A 17,349-nucleotide genomic window follows, 5' to 3' on the forward strand; every position below is an offset into this window, starting at 1 on the left:
TCAGTGCCTGCAGAGGCTGAGCTCCTTTAATTGGGCTGCTGGGTGGGCTGGAAGCGCTGCAGCCTTTCACCGTCTGCAGGAGCTGCAGTGCAGCCATCAGGGCAAGGAACTGCTGGAAGATTCAAACCAGAGCTGGGGCCGTGGTCAGGATGCACAGCCTTGGAGGCAGGCAGCATGCTGGCATCGAGTCCTGGGGTGGAAGGGTTGGAGCAGCTCTGGACGTCACAGGGATGGGATGAAAAGTGGTGATGCACCGTGCTTGCAGTGCTCAAGGAGCACGCTGTACCACAGCTATGCTCTTGAGGGTTAGGGTGCTGGACTGGTGATTCTGAAAGAGAAAAGATTGCCTTTGGGGTGTGGAAAGTGCAGTCTGCTGCCACCTCCCCACCCCCCGGCAACCATCCATCCCTGGGAGATCACAGGGAGTATCCCACCTCCATGTGGACAAGACTTCTGCAGCTCTGGAGATGACATCTCCATTCAATAACCTTCTCTTGGTCCCATCTCCCTGTACTCATCCCTAGGACTGGACATATCTTTATTCATTGCCCTCAGCCCCACATTTGCCTATTCAGCTGAGGCCATTTGCTCCACCTAACTGGATCCCACACCATCTCAGACCAGGAGAGACTGGCCTGCTTTCTGCTACTTGAGCTGTTTGAGCACGCTACCAAAGAAGGAGATCTGGGTTCCCCAAAGCCTCACTCATGGGGCCCTTGGGACAGGACAAGAGGAAGAAGCTTTGGGGTTAGATCCCACCTTCTGCACAGGCAGCCTTGGCACAGAGACCTCAGCCTAAACTAGAGCATGGGTTGTGCCTCAGCTTGATGCATTAAGAACAGGTTCTTTACCTTCGGAAGGGGCTGAGGGGCAGAGCAACGACCCTGGGCCGGGCTGTCAGCACCACCTCCCCACGGCTGGCTTCCACCAGGATGTTCTGCAGTGTGTTTTCCAGCACCATCTGCACCAGACTCCCAAAGGCCGGCTGCCTGGGGGGGGTTTATCAGACAGTCAATAAGGAAGGATGCTTGTTGCAGCTCCCCCCAGCGCACAATGGGCACAGCAGCAGAGCACACTGTTTTCTATGTGCTGAGGCCAGTGAATGGCTGCTCTGTGTGTACAGCTCTTCCTCACCCCTTCATCATCATCTTCTGCTCCCTCAGATACTCATGGCGAAAAACCTCACTCAGCCCCTGCCAGGAGCCCAGAAAATCATTGCTGGGAGAGGATTCCTGTCTCATTTCTTTCCTCTCTCCATTCTCCTTGGTGAAAAGATCTGGGGAAGCAAAGAGCCTGGAGGGAACAGTGGAGCACTGTCCTCTATGTTGGGTCTTTGCTGTTTCTTCATGCTGAAACTGGAAGAAATATGGGATGGGCTCCTTCAGGCTTCTCCTCGCTGCATCATGAAACTGGGTGTTCTCCAAGAGGCCCCTGGGAGGAGGAAAGGAAGAACGAGTCCCAGAAAATCAGGTATCCAAGTGACCCCAGAGGATCACTGTAAGCCAGAGAAAGCCAGGGGGAGAACCTGGAAGACAAGGGCTGCAAAGTGTGTGAGGATGAATGGCCACACACCTGATGACACCCGTCAGCACGTCTGTCACTATCTGCAGCTCCTCTTTGGAAGCAGTAGCCAGGGACAGCCATTTGGGGTCCATCTCCATTCTGTCTCTGTCCACACTCCCATCCACAAACAGCAGCTGGTGGACACCAGGGCTGAGAACCAGGGAGATGCTCCATCAGTGCCGTGCTACCTAAGTGAGCTCCTGCAGATCTGCACTCTCCTGGCTGAACAGCAGCACTGCAGGAAGCTGCAGAGGGACCAGGAGAGGCACTCTCCCAGAGGAGCACTATGCTCTGACAGTATCTCCCAATGGGTCACTTCTCTTCCCAGTCCCTTACCGGGGCAAGAAGTACTTGGGGAACTCCAAGGTGAAGTTGCTGAAGAAGTCCTCAGTAGAGTGGGATCTTGCTGTTACAGCAAGGTGTAAAAGGATGGGCCTGGGAGGTTCTGGCTTGACCCACACACGGCTGCCTTCTTTGTCAGACAGCAGCCTCCTCTGACGTTTCCCCGCAGGCAGGTGGGCTGCTGGGTTGTTCTTAATGGGGGGCAGTGTCTGTTGGAGAGCAAGAAATGCAGATCCTTACTGCTCCACCAGCCATGGGACAGGGTTAAGTGGAACTGCTTTCACGTCACCAGAAGATGCCCAGACCTTATAGCCTTGCTGCCCCTGTGTGACAGCAGTTCAGGTGCTGCCTGCCCTGCCCACATGCAGCTTTTCAGCCTATTCAAAACCTCCCAATTCTATTCAAAAAGGGTAGCTGCAGTCGTGGGTGCATACAGGGTTCCAAGTTTACTTCTCATTCCCCTCAGCTGGAAAGTTACAGCTCACGGGGCACAGCCAGACAGTCTGATTCTCCTGACTCCTCCAAACAGTCTGTGTCCCAAAGCCTTGAAGCTACAAATCCTGGTGTGCTCTCTGCCTGGGCTCCCACGCTGTGAGATCCAACATCTGCCTCTGTTCTAACACAGTCAGTTTAATTCTAAGCTGAGGTGGGCTTGACTTACCTTGAATTTCCTGACCACTGCTGAGGGCTCACAGAGACTTTCTGTCTCAGCAGAATTTGATGATCTCTGAAAAGATAAAAAAAGAAGTAAAAAGGAAGAAGAGAGAGAGAGAAATCACAGTGTTGGGAAACATAAGGAGCAGAATGAGACTTGTGGACTCTCCTTTACCCTGCCTCAGCTGAAAGCCAATGACCCAGTCATCCCATTCTGCACTGGCCACATTCTTCATGGTAATTACACACTTGATGCCACATGTTTACAAATTCAACGAGCTCCTGAGCTGCAGGTTTGGGTTTTTTCCCTAAAGCTGTTCATGCACTTCCAAATTTCAGATGATTGTGAGCAAATGCACAATTTGCAGCATATTTAGAAAAGTAATTTTCAAGCTTCTCCCTTTGCAACTTACCCCAGTGGGTGGCCTGGGCTTCTTCTCAGCCCTGAGGTCCTTCTCTGTGATGGTGAACTCCACTGCCTGCCGTTCCTTCTCCCTTTCCCACTCCTGCAGGTCCCTCTCGTACTGAAGCAGGGATTCCTGGATGTACACCTACAGAGCGCACCGTGACTGAGGGAGCAGGGAAAGGAGCTGCAAATGACAGAGCCTGAAGGTGGGGACTGCTGTTTCAGCTCAGGTGATGGGAGCACGTGGGCTCCTGGTTCTCACCTCACACACCAGCTCTATGCTGTAGAAGGACACGTTCTTTGAAGGCTGCAGCGTGATGAAGCAGGGGGTGCTCTCTCCGGACTGCACAACTCCCTGCTCTGGGGCAATCTGCAATACCTGTAGGGAAAATAAGAAAAGCCACAGAGGATTTGTTTCTTTGTTCAGTGCCCTTCTATGTGCCCTCTCCCTCCAAGGAATACAGATTTGTGGGGTTCCTCCTGCTGTTCTAGGGTAGGGTAGGACACAGAAGGGCAGAGAAGGGTAGAGTTGAATAAAAGAAAGAGAGGACTCACCTCGCTGTCTTTCACATTGCTTGTCCTCCAGGTGAATGTAACTGCCTTATCCTCTGAGATGTTATTGAGAAAGACCAGTCGACTGGCTCTGGCGTAGTCTGGGATATTCCCAATGCAAATCCTGTGGTGCGATAAGGAGGCAGCCTGCAGGAAGCAGGGTGAAACAGCCCTGTTACAGTGGGATTGAGGAAGCAAGGAGCAGGATAGCCTGCTGCTGTTGGGGAAAAAGGGGATCTTTCACACATTTCTGGTCTGATCATATTGCCTGTATCAGCACCTGGACTTACCTGCCCAGGCACAGTTAGTTTGGTGGAACCCAGAAGGACTGAAGGGGGCAAAAGTTCTCTGGAAGTGGCACTCACTCCTGTGGCTTTTGGATCGTAGCCTTCTCCCTGGAAGGTGATCAGAGCTGAATCACCCCCCAGGATGTGGATGGGAACATCAACCTGCCTTGGACAAAATAAGAGCATGAAGTCCAAAGCTGTAATCAGGAGAGATACGGAAAAAGGCAGTGTTCTGGCTAACAGACTACAACTGGTTTGTGTAAATCACATTCATAGGTGAAGAGAAATCCAGGTTCTTTTGCCTTCTTTTCAGTAGTGCACACTGCAGGCATGAAATATCACAGCTTCAGATTCTTTTGTGGGAGTTACTGGAAGCCAGCAGTGAACCACAAATCTGAACAGATATTGTTATACCCCCTGGATACTGTTACATCCTTGGAAAAATATATATTGTGATGCCTCTGGCTGTGGTAGAAATGTGCTTTTTGGAATGGAGAGGCTTATGGTACTACCTATATGCTCTCAGATTCTGCTTCTTGGAGGGATGGATTTCAATTCAGCTGTAGCATCATACAGACCAAAAATCAGTACAAGATCTAAAGAATGTGAGGCATAGGACAGCAGAAAGGGTTCTTGGCAGTTATGAGAAAGGCCTTACCAAGTATGTTTTGGCTTCCAGTGGTGAGAAGATCCACTCAATATGACCTGTAGTGCCAGGGGCGATTTCCCCTCTGGGAGTCAGGCAGGTAAATACAGGATGCTGATTATTGTCCTCCTGCACCATGACGATGTTGTCCAGCTGAACCTCAAACATCACCGTCGTGGAGCCCCCGTTGTAGAGTTCATAACTCTAATGTGAATCAGAGAGTGGAATGCTCATGATAACCCTGCACAAGTTAAACTTGTTAACCCTTCCCCAGAGAACTCCGATAAGCATTAATGATTAATTAGTCAGCCCATCTCTAAGAATGAGGGACTTCGTAGCATCAGGAGTTATCACAGGGGCTCTAATAGGCTCCGTGCTGAAGGTTTATCACTACACACGCCTGCTGGTGACTCCAATGCCTCCCTAAGTGGTGCCACGTGAATTTCATCTTGGAGAAAATGAATACAAATTAGCTCAAGGAATCGCTGCAAAGCGGATTACTTGAAATGCCAAAAATACTCTTACTAAAGTGATTTTAATTCAATTCAGTCTTGCTCATTTCCCAAGTAAATTAGGCAGAACAGAATCAAAGCTCTGTTATTCCCCGCCCCCCCCCAAATAAGTATTTAAGGAAGTTTAATTAATTTACTAAGAAACTAATTAGGATTTATTTCCAGAGTGCCTGGAGCAGCCAGGCAAGTCATCACTTGGATCCAGTGTAAGAGAAGAAGGGAAAAGTCCAACACTCTATAAGCATTTTGGTTGGAGCCAATTCCAAATCTCATAGATCTGAATGTAAGGAGAGCTGCTTTCCTTACAACCACCTCAGCACTCAGTTCCAGGCTCTGCCTGGTACTAGGCTCAACTGCTGCTGGGTTTGACCCTAGAACACTCACCTGTTTGGGGGGGTGGGATGTCCCAATGGCAATGGGTGTGAAGAGATGCTTGGAGGATACAAAGTGAACGTACCGCTGCTCCCTCTCCACCGTCACACCTCTGAAGTTCAGCTGTGGCAGAAAGAAACGCAGTCACTGTCTCACAAAGCTTTGGCCCCATCAACAATGACAACATGAATACTTTGTGAGCTGAGGGCAATACATTCACAGCCTCACACTGGTAAAACCAAGGCATTAAGCCTAAAAGCAAAGGAAAGGAGCTGATAGTCTGCCCAATTGCTGGCTTATCTCTGACAGGTTTGCAGGTTGTATCACACATGGTATGTTTCTCCTTCCTATGTCAGACACCAGCCTCAATGCTCTTTGCAAGTATACAGCAGAAATTCTCTGTGCATGGAAGTATGTGCACATGGCAGGCTGTGCTGCTGTGACATCCATCCCTTTGGGAAGCCAGGAGTTGAGATAAAGCCAGGAGTTGAGATAAAGGTCTTCTGGAAGGGACCGCTTGGAAACTCTCACTCTGCAGAACTGCTGCTCCAAGAATGTGTCCAATCGAGAGTTCAAAGGCTGCCAAAGTTCACAGCTGAATTTCAGGTGACTGAATAATGACTAACAGTACCCTGTTAGTAAAGCGGCCACCGCATCATGCAAAGCAGATGGAGTTACAGAGTTGGTTTATGGATAGGAAGAGAAACAGGGCTCTGCACGCTGAGAAAGCTGTAGCCAGGCTCAGATGAGACACGGTGCAAGGTTTCCAGCAGGATCACCTCAAAGCACCCACAAGTTGTTTGCTGCCTGGAGACAGGCTGAGATGGAATCACAGAGCTCATAATGTCTCTGCATGGATAAAGGGAGCTAAGCCCCTGCAATTTGCCATTAGCCTAAATGGCTACTTTCCAAGTGCACACAAGAAGATAAGCAAGACATTAGAGATGGTAGGTGGTAGTCTTGGATGGACACCCGAGGGAGATGCTGTGTGTTTCAGCAGCTTAAACAAGAGTAGAGAATGCTGATTCTTCCCGAAGAGCCCCTTCCAGTTCAGTTCCATAAGCAAAGTAAGGAAGGAGAGAGGAGTAAAAATACAAAGCTAACAAAGACCTGAACGGGATTTCATTGTTTCCATCTTTTTAAAGCACTATGCGAGTGTTCAGCCTCCCAGGGCCCTCAACAAGCCAACTACCATGCAAGTAAGAAGAGCAAACAAGAGCTGATGTTTCCTAACTGCAAGAGGGAAATGGATCAGAAACCTTCCTTTGCTTTGGGAGCAAAGCACACATTTATATTAACTGAGGGGTGGATAACATCACTACTCTGTTTGAGGGAACCTCAAAGGCCATCTGGTCCAACCCCCTGCAATGAACAGGGAACCCCACAGCTCCATCAGTGCTCAGAGCCCCTCCAGCCTGACCTTGAGTGTCTCCAGGGACTGGGCTCTCACAGCCGCTCTGGGCAGCCTGTGTCAGTGCCTCACCAGCCTTACTGTAAACAACTTCCTTCTGTCCAACCTAAAGGCACCTGGTCCCCCAAAGCCTAATGGCTCAATGGCCAGCTGGTGAAATGCTCATTGCCACTCTCTGTGCCAGGCAGGCAGAGCACAGGGAGCCTGTCCAAGGGCTTTGAGGGAAGGCACAGTTAAGCCACTGTTTGAACAGCTTGGTCAAAGGGCTGGATTTTCAGCTGACAATAGTCCTGAAAGAAAAGAAAAATAAAAGAGTTGCGTGAACACAATGGTCTCACAGGAAACTTCAGAGGCAGACATGAAGGGCATGAGCTGAGCCCAACAGAGCACAAGGTGACTGACTCTAACTGACAGTCTGAGAGAGGAGGAGACAGAAAAATTCATTCCAAGCCTGAGGAAATGCCATGAGATAACACACAGCAGATCAGCCCTGGGATGCTTTAGCGAGTGGCAAAGCAGGAGGAATGAGTAGGAAGCTCCTCAGCTGTTGGCAAGGAGGAAGAAGTGGGTGGATCAAGGCTGGGACTGCAGCAGGATCAGCTAACCAGGAGTGCAGGGAATGCTTGCCAGGATGGGGAAGCAGCACCGGCCACATCACAGTGTGTTGGAATCACAGGTTTGACACGATGCCGGCTTTATATCTCTTCACTGGCCAGTGCAGACTGTAGGGGAAGGCCCCAGGCTCCTGGTTCATGCAGCACTTGGGCAAATGCCCTGTAATCCAGCTCCTACTTGATGCTGTTCTGCAAACACACACAACAGACACCTGCTGCCTTACCAGAATCTCATGGCCATAGGAAACCTTCAGCAGCACAGGCAGGCGATCAGTGCCAATGAAATCATGTCTAACAGCACAAGAGAAGGAGGCAAAAAAAAATAATTAGAAACCAACCTTGAGCCCAGGGTGGTAGAATCAGGGTCACATGGTACATTAGAGACAACTCATTTCCCTGCTAAAGAATCACTGTTGCGTAAGGGCCTCTGGGAGAGGGAGGGGGACAGTTGTGCTAGGGTGGGAACAAGTGGTACAGTGTTGGTTTTAGTTATACACCAGTGCAGGGTCCTGAGATTCTAGGCCATATGAAGCACCAGCCCTTCTCAGCTCAGGGCTGTTATAGAAGGAGAGCTGGCCAGCTGCCTGCACACCTCCCACAGGCACACAAGCCTCTAGCTGTTGGCAAGGACAAGACTATCACTGTACATTCATCACTGCAGAAAGCACAGGCTCAGGAACCATTGCACATGCCCAATGTCTGCTGGGCAAGAAGCATGTGGAGGGAAAGGATCTGGCATGGAAGAAGGAAGGCATCCTGCCAGCAGGTGCTGTCCTGGCATGCAGGATGATGCCATCACCTGTGTGAGAGCTGGACGGCTTCCTCTTGTCCTGGAAGAAGCTTCCCTGACTTAGGGGAAATGCTGAAGAGCTGGTTATCCTTAATTCTCATCTGGTGCAGCTCCTGTGGGCTGAGATCTACATCCTCTGCCCAGCGCTCCATGTCCATCTTCTGGTCAGAAGGAAAGAGGAAGGCCCTAAGGACCCAGCGAGCTGGTCAGCAGGAGGAATGGACAGCTTGCCCAGGTCAATGTGCTCAGTTCAGCTAGGCTTCCCCACCCAGACCCACCAACAGGCCTCGTTCACAGCCACACAACACAAACTACACCACCCTATTCATTCTCTAACACCTCATGGCCTCTGTGAGTATTCCCATCACCCCATGCAGATCCCTAGAGAAGGATGAGCTCCATCCAGCACTGCTTACCATTCCACAGGCACCACACCGTTGTTCACCAGGAGGAGCATCACAAGGGCAGGCTCTGAGCCTATGGGGGCAGCCCCAAAGTTGAAGTCCAGCAGGAGAGGTGTGTATATGGGGGGTGTCAAGCACGTGCTGATCAGCAGGGAGAAAGAAAAGGTTAAAGTGAGGCAGAGGGGTTGGAACTAGATGGTTTAAGGTTCCTTCCAATACAAGCCATTCTATGATGCTATGCTATCCATCTTCCTTATCATTTTTTCTTTGATCCTTCAGCTTCTTTTAGAGAAAGAATACTGAGTATAGGAAATGCCTTTGGATTTTCCCTGATCTTTTATGTATGGGATACACGGATCTCTGAGTCCTGGTAGGCTGAGCCCCTCACCTCACCTGTGCCTGGTAGGAACGCTGTAGGTGAGCTCGCTGGGAGTTGGATCTCGCTGCAGGTATTCATTCAGTGTGTCCAGGGAGAGCAGCCTCCAGAGGAGTAGCCTGCTGATGCCACTGGCACTCCCTGCTGAGCAAGCATCAGCAACACAGAGCGTTGGGTAGGCGCCAGTCACTTCTATGCAGCAGAGGGGTTGCTGCTTTGCTTTTGTACTTGCAAGATCTGGAACTTGGGAGAGAAAAGTAAAGACTAAGGAAGAGAGCATGCAGGAGAGGATGAACTGCTCAGCACAGGGATTTCTGCTGTCAGGATGGTTACAGTCCTGCATAGTTTGGTTTATTATTGTACAGTCTGCTCAGCTGGGAGGGAACATCTCCCCCTTCCCACAGACACCCATTTCTCACCTGCAGGGGTGCAGATTGTATAGCTGATGAACCAGGTGTAGTGCAGCTGCTGGGCTGGCCTGACTGTTACCTTCACAGAAGCTTTTGACCTTGCGGGGATTGTCCCGCTGGAGTGTTCCAGTTCCAGAGCTGTAGGAGAAAGGAGGTGGCATGAACTCTGGGCGTTGGTGATGTATCCTAAAGCACACAAGTGTCTAGTACGCAGCTTATGAGAATGGCTGCAAGTTAGCCAGCAAGCAACAATCTCTGAGCTAGCTATCAGCATTTGGTAGAACAGTGGGGAAGAACGAGGCCCCATCCCAGGCTAATTTCTCCCAGTACCCATTGGACCACTGAAGACTTCCTCAGAGTCACAAAGCCCAGTGATGAGCTGTTCCACGCTGAGGATGTACTGAAGAGAACAGATCCCATCGTTCAGCAGTACCACGCTGCAGTCTTTCTGGTTGCCAACCAGAACACTTCCAAGGTCCAAGTGTTCCTGTTGTGCCTGAAACACAAACCCATCGTGCAAAGGTCACCGTTCCATGTAGAGCTTAGCAGTCAATGTAGCCACCATTTTGGATCTTGGCCACCACGTTGGACCATGTTCAGAACAAATGGAGGAGAGCAGGTAATGAGAGGAGAGAGCTGGGAGTGCCAGAGGAGCCAAAGACTCACATCTCACCACAGCCCCCAATACATGCCCCATTTCCTTACCCTGATGGTGCTCAGTGCCCCCTCTCCAACAATCCTTAAATTATAATGGATGCTTTGGGGTGACACGGGTGCTGGGCTTTCCCAACCCACAAACACTGCAGCTCGCAGGAGATACTTGGTCACATTGTCAGGGGTAAAAGTCCACGCTTGAGCCTGAAACCACAAAGGGAAGTATAACACTCATGGGAGCTCCAGACCAGAACTGTACTGTAGAGAGTACAAAACTACTTTGGTAGAACCTGAGGTTACCATGGCTTCATAGGGCTGGAGGAGCCCTGCTGCTGGTCTGACGGACAGGATCTTGCTGTCAGAGTGGTGGATCTTCCATGTGAAGGCCATGGGTAGCCTTGTGCAGTTCTTTATGGTGTACCTTTGCGTTGAGGAGGTCCCTATGCAAACAGGCTTGAAGTATAGATTCCCATTGTCTTCTAAGAGCAAGAGAAGGGACTCTGCACAACTCCGGAGCACAATCTCCTGCAGCATTCAAGGAAAAATAATAGATGTGAGCTAGAAGTCTCCGCTGACCTTTGCATGAACCTTGAAAAGGTGTTGCTCCTTCCAAGATGGAATCAAGAACAAACAGAGGCTGAAGGAGGATGGGAAGGAGCCTGGACTGAGCATTGTATAATGCATTCCAGGAGACAGAGACACAAAGAAACAAGGGATACAGAGTACCTGGCATCACAGAAACTTTCCATCTGCAGTGTGGATGGAGAACTGAGAAGAAGATGAGTAGAATGGAAGTAATATTGCTCACAAGCATCTCCATCCCTCTGCTTACCTTGGTGTACCCTGGATAGGAGTTCAGCTGCAAGGGCAGGATGTGTTGCTGTGATACAGTGTTAACGGGACGAGTGGAGAGAAAGAAAATCTGGTGACCTCCTGGCATGATGTGTCCTGAGTGGGGCTTCACCAGAACAGAGGGGCAAGCAGCTTGGTTCACACTGAAGGTTATCATTGAGGTGCCTGTGTTTGAGAGCAGAGCGCTGCAGTAGGTGTCCGTGTCAGAAGGCACAGGAGGAAAAGTCTGGAGGAAACAAACAAGAAGGGTTGTTTGACCTTACAGGACCACTGCTTTATTGTGCTACAAATACAGCAGGGAGAGGCAGGAAAATTTCCACTTCACCTTGCAAGCCTCTTACAAAGGTGTGGATTCTGTGCTCCGCTCTCCATTTGTCTATGTGGAGAGGCATGTATTATGTATTAGGCATGTGGAGTGCCTAATGCACCTGAGAAGGGCCCTTAGCACCCTTGTTAGTGCCTACACCCACTTAAAAAGGCAAGAAGGAGATTCCAAGAGCTTTCCACTCAGGACTGACGAAATGCTGCACACAGCCTGTCACATTGGAGGCTGAGAAAGCAATGCAAGACAAAAGGCTTCCTACATTTGTCACAAATCAGTAATCTCCCTTTCATTGTAAATCACCTAAGAGGTCTCTCAGGATGTTGCGATGGGGGCAAAGCAAAAGCTCATGAGTAAACACTGAGCATCTCTGCAAAATCCCACTTTCTTTAAGTCCACACACCTTGGGGACATCCAGGCGGTACCGTGGGATGAAGTGCTCCCGTTTCGCTTCGAACGTGTGCGCCCTCAGCCTGATGGTCAGGCACCAGGGGGGACAGATGGTGGCATCCTCCTCAATGTTGCTGTATTGTCTCAGAACCTACAGACATGCAGAAGACAGAGCTGAGTGCATGAGGGAGGGGTGCGTGGCAAATTGCCTCCTAGCCATTGCTACTAACCTTGTAGAAGGCAAAACCTTCCAGCTCTGCAGCATAAAGGCTGTTGAGCTGGGTGGGTTGGAAAAGGACACGGAAGGCTGAAGACTTCAAAGGTGGGATGTCACAGCTTTTGGGGGTCACTTGGAAGGCACTGCCACAGCTTGGAGTCCAGGCAACGGTGATCTTTCCTTTGGTGTGGTTGGTGATGCACAGAGGAAGCGGTTCTGCCTTGCAGAGTGGCACACAGCACCCAAAATCATGCTCCCTGGGGCTGACACTAACGTGAGGTGGAAACAAGGCCAGGTCGCTGCTTATACCATCATAGAAATATTCGCTCATGGGGCTGGCTTCAGTGTATTCCTTGGGAGGCTCATCCAGAGGGATCTACAAGATGGGAGCATCTCAGTGTGTGCAGGGTAAACGTAGCACCTTGGACTTCAGGGAGGGCAGCTCATACCTCAGGAAGCAGCATGAGGGCCCTCTTCTCATCCATCTGCAGCTTCCCATCCTTCAGCATCGCACACAGGATATCGGGTGGATAGAAGGTCAGCCCCCTCACCGTGTTGGTTCGGTACCAGGAGAGGTGTCTCGCCCGCAGGATGGCTGGCTTAGCAGTGTCTGAATGGCAGGTACCAAAAAAGTCCACATACAGGGGTTCCTGGGAAAACAACAGAAATTCTTGTAGAAATTAAGCTGCCCTTCTATGATTACCTTGAAAGTTACCTTATAGGTCATAGATACAGAGAAATACAGACTTCCAGGGACTACTAGCTTTGAGAGGCCAGCACTGCAAAAACTCTCTGAGCTCTCACAGTGGAGATGCCACCCCCTGCTCCCTTACCTGGTGGTGGACGAGGCACACCACTCTGCGGTGATAGCTGATGGGGTGAGCAGGGCGAAAGGTCACCTTCAGCACTAGGGTTGTTGCGCCCTCCAAGACCCCACAGGGGCGATCCAAAGAGAAGACGCTCCCCCTGTTATCAATATCAAACTGGTAATACGCAGGGACATCTGAGACGTTGCTGATCTTCAGAATCTGCATTGATCTTTCCCCAAGGTTGATCCAGTCGAAGTCTACAGAGGATTGGTTCAGGGACACCAAAGGGCCTAGAACAACAGCATGACACAAACAATCTTCCCCAGCCAGCGTGGCTTTACCAGCCAACCCAGCAGCCCCAGCAAACAGCTTCAGAGTCACCTCCCAGACATCACAGTCATCTCGCATCTGTCTCAAGACAGTGTGAATTTAAATCAGTGCCCCAGGAATGGCATGGATGGCAATAGAAGGGACATCTATGAGGGCTGGGACAGTCCCTAGTACTTCCCCAGGCACCAGCACTTCTCCTGCAGAAGAAGACTGAGAAGAAGGCAGAAACACGGAAGGCTTTCACCTTTACATGAGCCAACCATCTTCAGAACGGTCCGCTGGAGGCACCCGGTGGGTGTGACAGTGAAATAATCTGTGCTGTGCTCTCCTACTGCCTGTGGCTGGAACCGTACGCACAAGGCCAGCTTCCCTTTGGCAGGGACAATAGCGTGGGACAAGTCGCAGGAGAAGACATGGTCTTGGAACAGAGGGTCTTTTGCTCTTTCTATCATACATGGTGCATCAACCTGTAAGCAGAGAAGAAACAGACTCATCATGGTTTATTCACACTCCCACCTGGGCTGTTTTCACAGCATTACAGGAGTTTCCTAACCACATCCCCCAGGGACACGTGGCAGCTTGTCACCCTCTTACAAGAAGCAATCTCCCTCTCCACATACCACAGACATGTTGAGGATTTCTACACGCTTCTCCACGGTTGTGCCCACTGGCACTGACCCAAAGCACAGCACATCCCGAAGCTTGCCAGGCTGTCCACCTATGTGCTGCTCCCCTGGCACGTTCACTTGCAGATGCGGGTATTTAGCTATTAAAGAAGATAACACACAGCATCACCTCCATGTATCTCTGTGGGATGCTGCTCTAAGGTTAGGGACAACCCATGTTAATGAGCATTAGATACAAGAATGACTAACCCTGGGCTCTTAGCCGCATGGTTCTCTTTTGCTTCTCTTCAACACCAAACCAACACGTTGCTGTCACGTTGTACACTGCAGCTGCCTTGGGTTGGAAGAGCACCCTAATGGTACACTCAGCACCTGCTTTCAGCACCCCATGCTCAGGAATCATGCAGAAGGGGCTGGCTGTCTCCCAGGCAAACACCGTGATGAGGTCACTGGGAAGCAAGGAATGTTTGGAGAAGATGAATGAAGCCGTTCTGACTGCACAGTCGTGCATAGGATGGGCCTTTCCCAATAGGTTGCTCAGTTAGGATGCAAAACAAGCAGTGCTGAATGCCAGAACGCCTAATGCATCTGGCCAAACAACATCGACGAGTTGTACTCAATGGGAAGCCCAAGAAGGTGGTCATATATCTGACCAAACCAAGAGGGGCAGCTGAGCCCCGTGGCACTCACCCCACATTGCGCACAGTGAATGTTGTCTCCGCGGCGCTGTGCACAGCACAGAGAGGCAGCTGGACAGCAGCTGGGAAGGACAGGCAGGGCCGTGGGAGCACAGCACGCAGGGCGACAGAGAACTCACCCTCAGCCTTCTGGAAGCAGATGCTGTCCTCATAGTCCCTCTGTGCAGGGAAGTGAGAGGAGACAGCAGTCAGATGGGCTCCCTTGAGCTGAGTTCTGCACTGGGTTCATCCCATTGATTTCTGGGATCAAGCCAGGGACAAGTAGTTCAAACGCCTTATTTTACTGGCGTTGGTGAGAGGTAGTATGGGAAAACTGGGAATACTTTGCAAGGAGCCCTTTTCTAACTGCCAGCCATAACCACAGGCAAACTGCTCCCCCAGCTGTTGGAGATACGGAGGTTGCAGGAGGGTTGTGCTGTCCCACGCCAGAACCTCCCATAAGGATGGGTTCCTTCCCTGAAAGCCAAGCAGGACAGAGAGCAGATTTGCTGCTGCCACTTTACCTTTTCGGTGGGCCGGAAAATGATGGGCAGGGTTAAGGACATGCCGGGGCTCAGGGCAATTGGCTGGGGAAAAACTGTGATGAAGAACTGCGTGGAAGGACACCTGGAGAACGAAATTAAAACGGGACGTGTTGTCTGATGTCGTACAGCTGCAGTTCTATCAGGCAGCAGGAAAGAGAACGAGGTATTAAAAGGCTCCAAAGCCCCATGGTTAGAAATGACTTACAAACGTGACCCCAAAGACACTCAGCAAACAGGAACAGAACCCAGGTGTTCTGAATATCCGTCCCCAGCTCTGAATCCATGCCCCTTTCTTAAACAACTCCAAGGCCACACAGTGTGAGCCAAACTCTTATTAAGGGCAGAAACATTTGAGTCTCAGAGCAGGCAGAGTCACAGAGAGTGCTGGCATGGCCCGATGTCCAGCAGGACTCCCTGGAGCGATGGCTTGGGGACACAGCAGCAGCTGGCTGGCATACATCCACAATTCCAATCTCACTAGACTGGAAATGCCTCACAGACAGAAGTATCAGCAAAACCCACTTTTAAAAAGGCATTTCATTTGAAATACTCCTGCTGGGAACAAGGGCTGTGCATGTGAATTAGTGGGTTTCTGCCCTGCTGTGCCAGCATGCAGACAGCCTACAGCTCATAGCCCAAGGGAAGAGGGGCAGATGGATCAGAGAGTGGGTGCTGAAGGGATGGGTGGAGCAGAGAGACGAAGGTGCAGCAAGAGGAAAAGGAGAAGGGAACTTCCCACACACCTGTAGCTCAGCCTCTGGGTTTTCCCATGAACGTTTTTCAGGACCAGATGTTTGATCACCTCCTTTCCGAGCTCCCAGCCACGCCAATGGAGTGTTTCTGCTACTTCGATGCCCCAAAACGTGCTTTTCTTCTTTGTCTTTCTTGAGGGTGGCTTAGAAATTTGCAACGGGAACATCAGCAGCTTGTGAAATGGGGAGAAATCACCCCCACAGCTGTTGCCTTGCACTAAAAGCTTGTGATCCTGGTAAAGGGTGTGTGGCAGGGCTCCAGGAGCCCCCAAAGCTCTGTGGGATCCTCCTGGATGTCCCAAACTACAGAAGCAGGGCTAAAGAGTCGATGTCTCTCCCTTCCCCTGCCCTTCCAATAAACCCACCCGTGGCACCTTTGGCTCCTGCACTCACCTTCCTGATGCAGCTACTGCACCTCCTCTGAAGAGGGGCTGGGTTGGGGGGCTCCCCCTGCAGCTGAGCCAGCATCTGAGGAATGAGAGGAGAGAGTCCTCACTCACACTGCTTCTATTCCAGGGCTCCCTCTACCTGAGCCCACCCAGCCCACCTCACCTCGCCTCCCGGTCCCGGCTCAGCGCCACGTAGCATCACTCCCGTTGTCATGGCAAACGGACGCGGATGCGGTGTCTCCCGTAGTAACGACGGCGGCCGCCCCGGGTCAAACTGAACGCGGTTGAGGCCGCCAGGGGGCAACAGTGGGACGTGGATTGGGTACGGAGTGGGGGGGGTCCGGGTAGGGGTGTATGGGGGCTGATATAAGGGCTCAGGGTGCAGATAAGGGTTATATGGGGACACATAGGGGTGCAGGAGGCGGATAGGAGATGCATGGGACAAGTAAAGGGGTGCAGATAGGAGGATGCAGGGAGTATATTGGGGTGACCAGGTGGTTTAGGGAGCATAGAGGGAAATGCAAAGCGTGCAGGGGCAGGTAAGGAAGTGCAGATGTGGGGGTTGAGGTGGTGCAGAGGGCAGATGGAGGCCAGGAGGAGATAGGACAGGAAGGTAGAGATAGAGAGGGGCACAATGCATATAGTGGCAGTCAGGTGCAGGTGGTACAGAGGGCAGATATAGATGGAGGGGTGCAGGGGTGATGTGAGGGCAGAGAGGGGTCCGAGAAAGAACCTAAGGGAAAGAGAAGATGAGGGTAGGCACTGGAGAGGGGGCAGAGATGGAATGAAGCTGAAGGCAGAGGTGCAGTGAAAAAGCATGGGTGCATGGGAGGGGTGGAAGAGAGGGCTGCGGGTTCAGGGGTGGGAGTATCCCGTGTGTGTGGGATGCAATAGGCTGGAGAGCACCGGCATGGGGTTGGGATTACATCTCAATGGGGCGGAGCCACCCCTTGGAACATCAGTGGCGCAAGTGACAAGTTGTGATTGCTGCCAAAAGTAGATCTGGGATTGGATGGAAGCAGGCAAAGGGGACCCTCGTGTGCCCATCAGGAACACCCGGACAACCCCTCAGGTCATAGCATGGCAGAGAGCGGGACTGCCAGAGCTGGGGCAGAGGCAGGGAGGAGATGCAGCTTTAACGGCATTTGTCGGTGTTTACACCATGAGTCATCCAAATGAGCAGCTGTAAATCAGTACCCCAACCCCTCCTGCAGCCACATCCCCTCCTCTGTCCCCCAGCACTGGATGAGTGCCTGGCTCCTGCAAAAACAATCTCATAAATAACAGCAGCAAAACAACCCCTCCTGCAGCCACCGAGTCCCTGCGTGCAGCAGGAGTGGGGCGGACGCCTCCCATCCATCACTTTAATGGTTGTACTCTGGAAATTAAAGCTGTCACAGCCCATCAAGGTGAATGCTTTAAGCTTGTGACATCCCTCCAGCTCCCC

General features: G+C 51.2%; 1 protein-coding gene across 5 annotated transcripts; it reads right to left on the reverse strand.

Annotated features, from left to right (window-relative positions):
* On the reverse strand, positions 1 to 16,196 carry CFAP65 (cilia and flagella associated protein 65). 5 transcript variants are annotated; one of them, XM_015869223.2, is made up of 33 exons: positions 16,066 to 16,196; positions 15,907 to 15,981; positions 15,505 to 15,656; positions 14,741 to 14,843; positions 14,230 to 14,396; positions 13,789 to 13,988; positions 13,534 to 13,679; positions 13,158 to 13,380; positions 12,608 to 12,873; positions 12,224 to 12,424; positions 11,788 to 12,150; positions 11,571 to 11,708; positions 10,826 to 11,071; positions 10,294 to 10,518; positions 10,045 to 10,197; positions 9,670 to 9,835; positions 9,349 to 9,477; positions 8,947 to 9,166; positions 8,566 to 8,694; positions 8,159 to 8,335; positions 7,584 to 7,650; positions 5,347 to 5,457; positions 4,463 to 4,654; positions 3,808 to 3,966; positions 3,521 to 3,664; positions 3,228 to 3,344; positions 2,973 to 3,110; positions 2,567 to 2,632; positions 1,900 to 2,114; positions 1,573 to 1,713; positions 1,135 to 1,431; positions 852 to 989; positions 1 to 328 (listed from the first exon to the last, which is right to left on the reverse strand). In XM_015869223.2, exons 1-33 carry the CDS (start codon positions 16,114 to 16,116, stop codon positions 307 to 309), a joined length of 5,337 nt encoding a protein of 1,778 aa, XP_015724709.1. In that variant the 5' UTR covers positions 16,117 to 16,196; the 3' UTR covers positions 1 to 306. The 5 variants fall into 5 exon arrangements, with proteins under 5 accessions (XP_015724709.1, XP_015724707.1, XP_032301781.1 ...); XM_015869221.2 differs by having other exon boundaries at positions 8,947 to 9,172; XM_032445890.1 differs by having other exon boundaries at positions 8,947 to 9,172; positions 16,061 to 16,079.
* Between the last annotated feature and the right edge of the window lie 1,153 nt (positions 16,197 to 17,349).

The sequence above is a fragment of the Coturnix japonica genome, chromosome 7 (assembly GCF_001577835.2).
Source record: "Coturnix japonica isolate 7356 chromosome 7, Coturnix japonica 2.1, whole genome shotgun sequence".
NCBI lineage: Eukaryota > Metazoa > Chordata > Aves > Galliformes > Phasianidae > Coturnix > Coturnix japonica.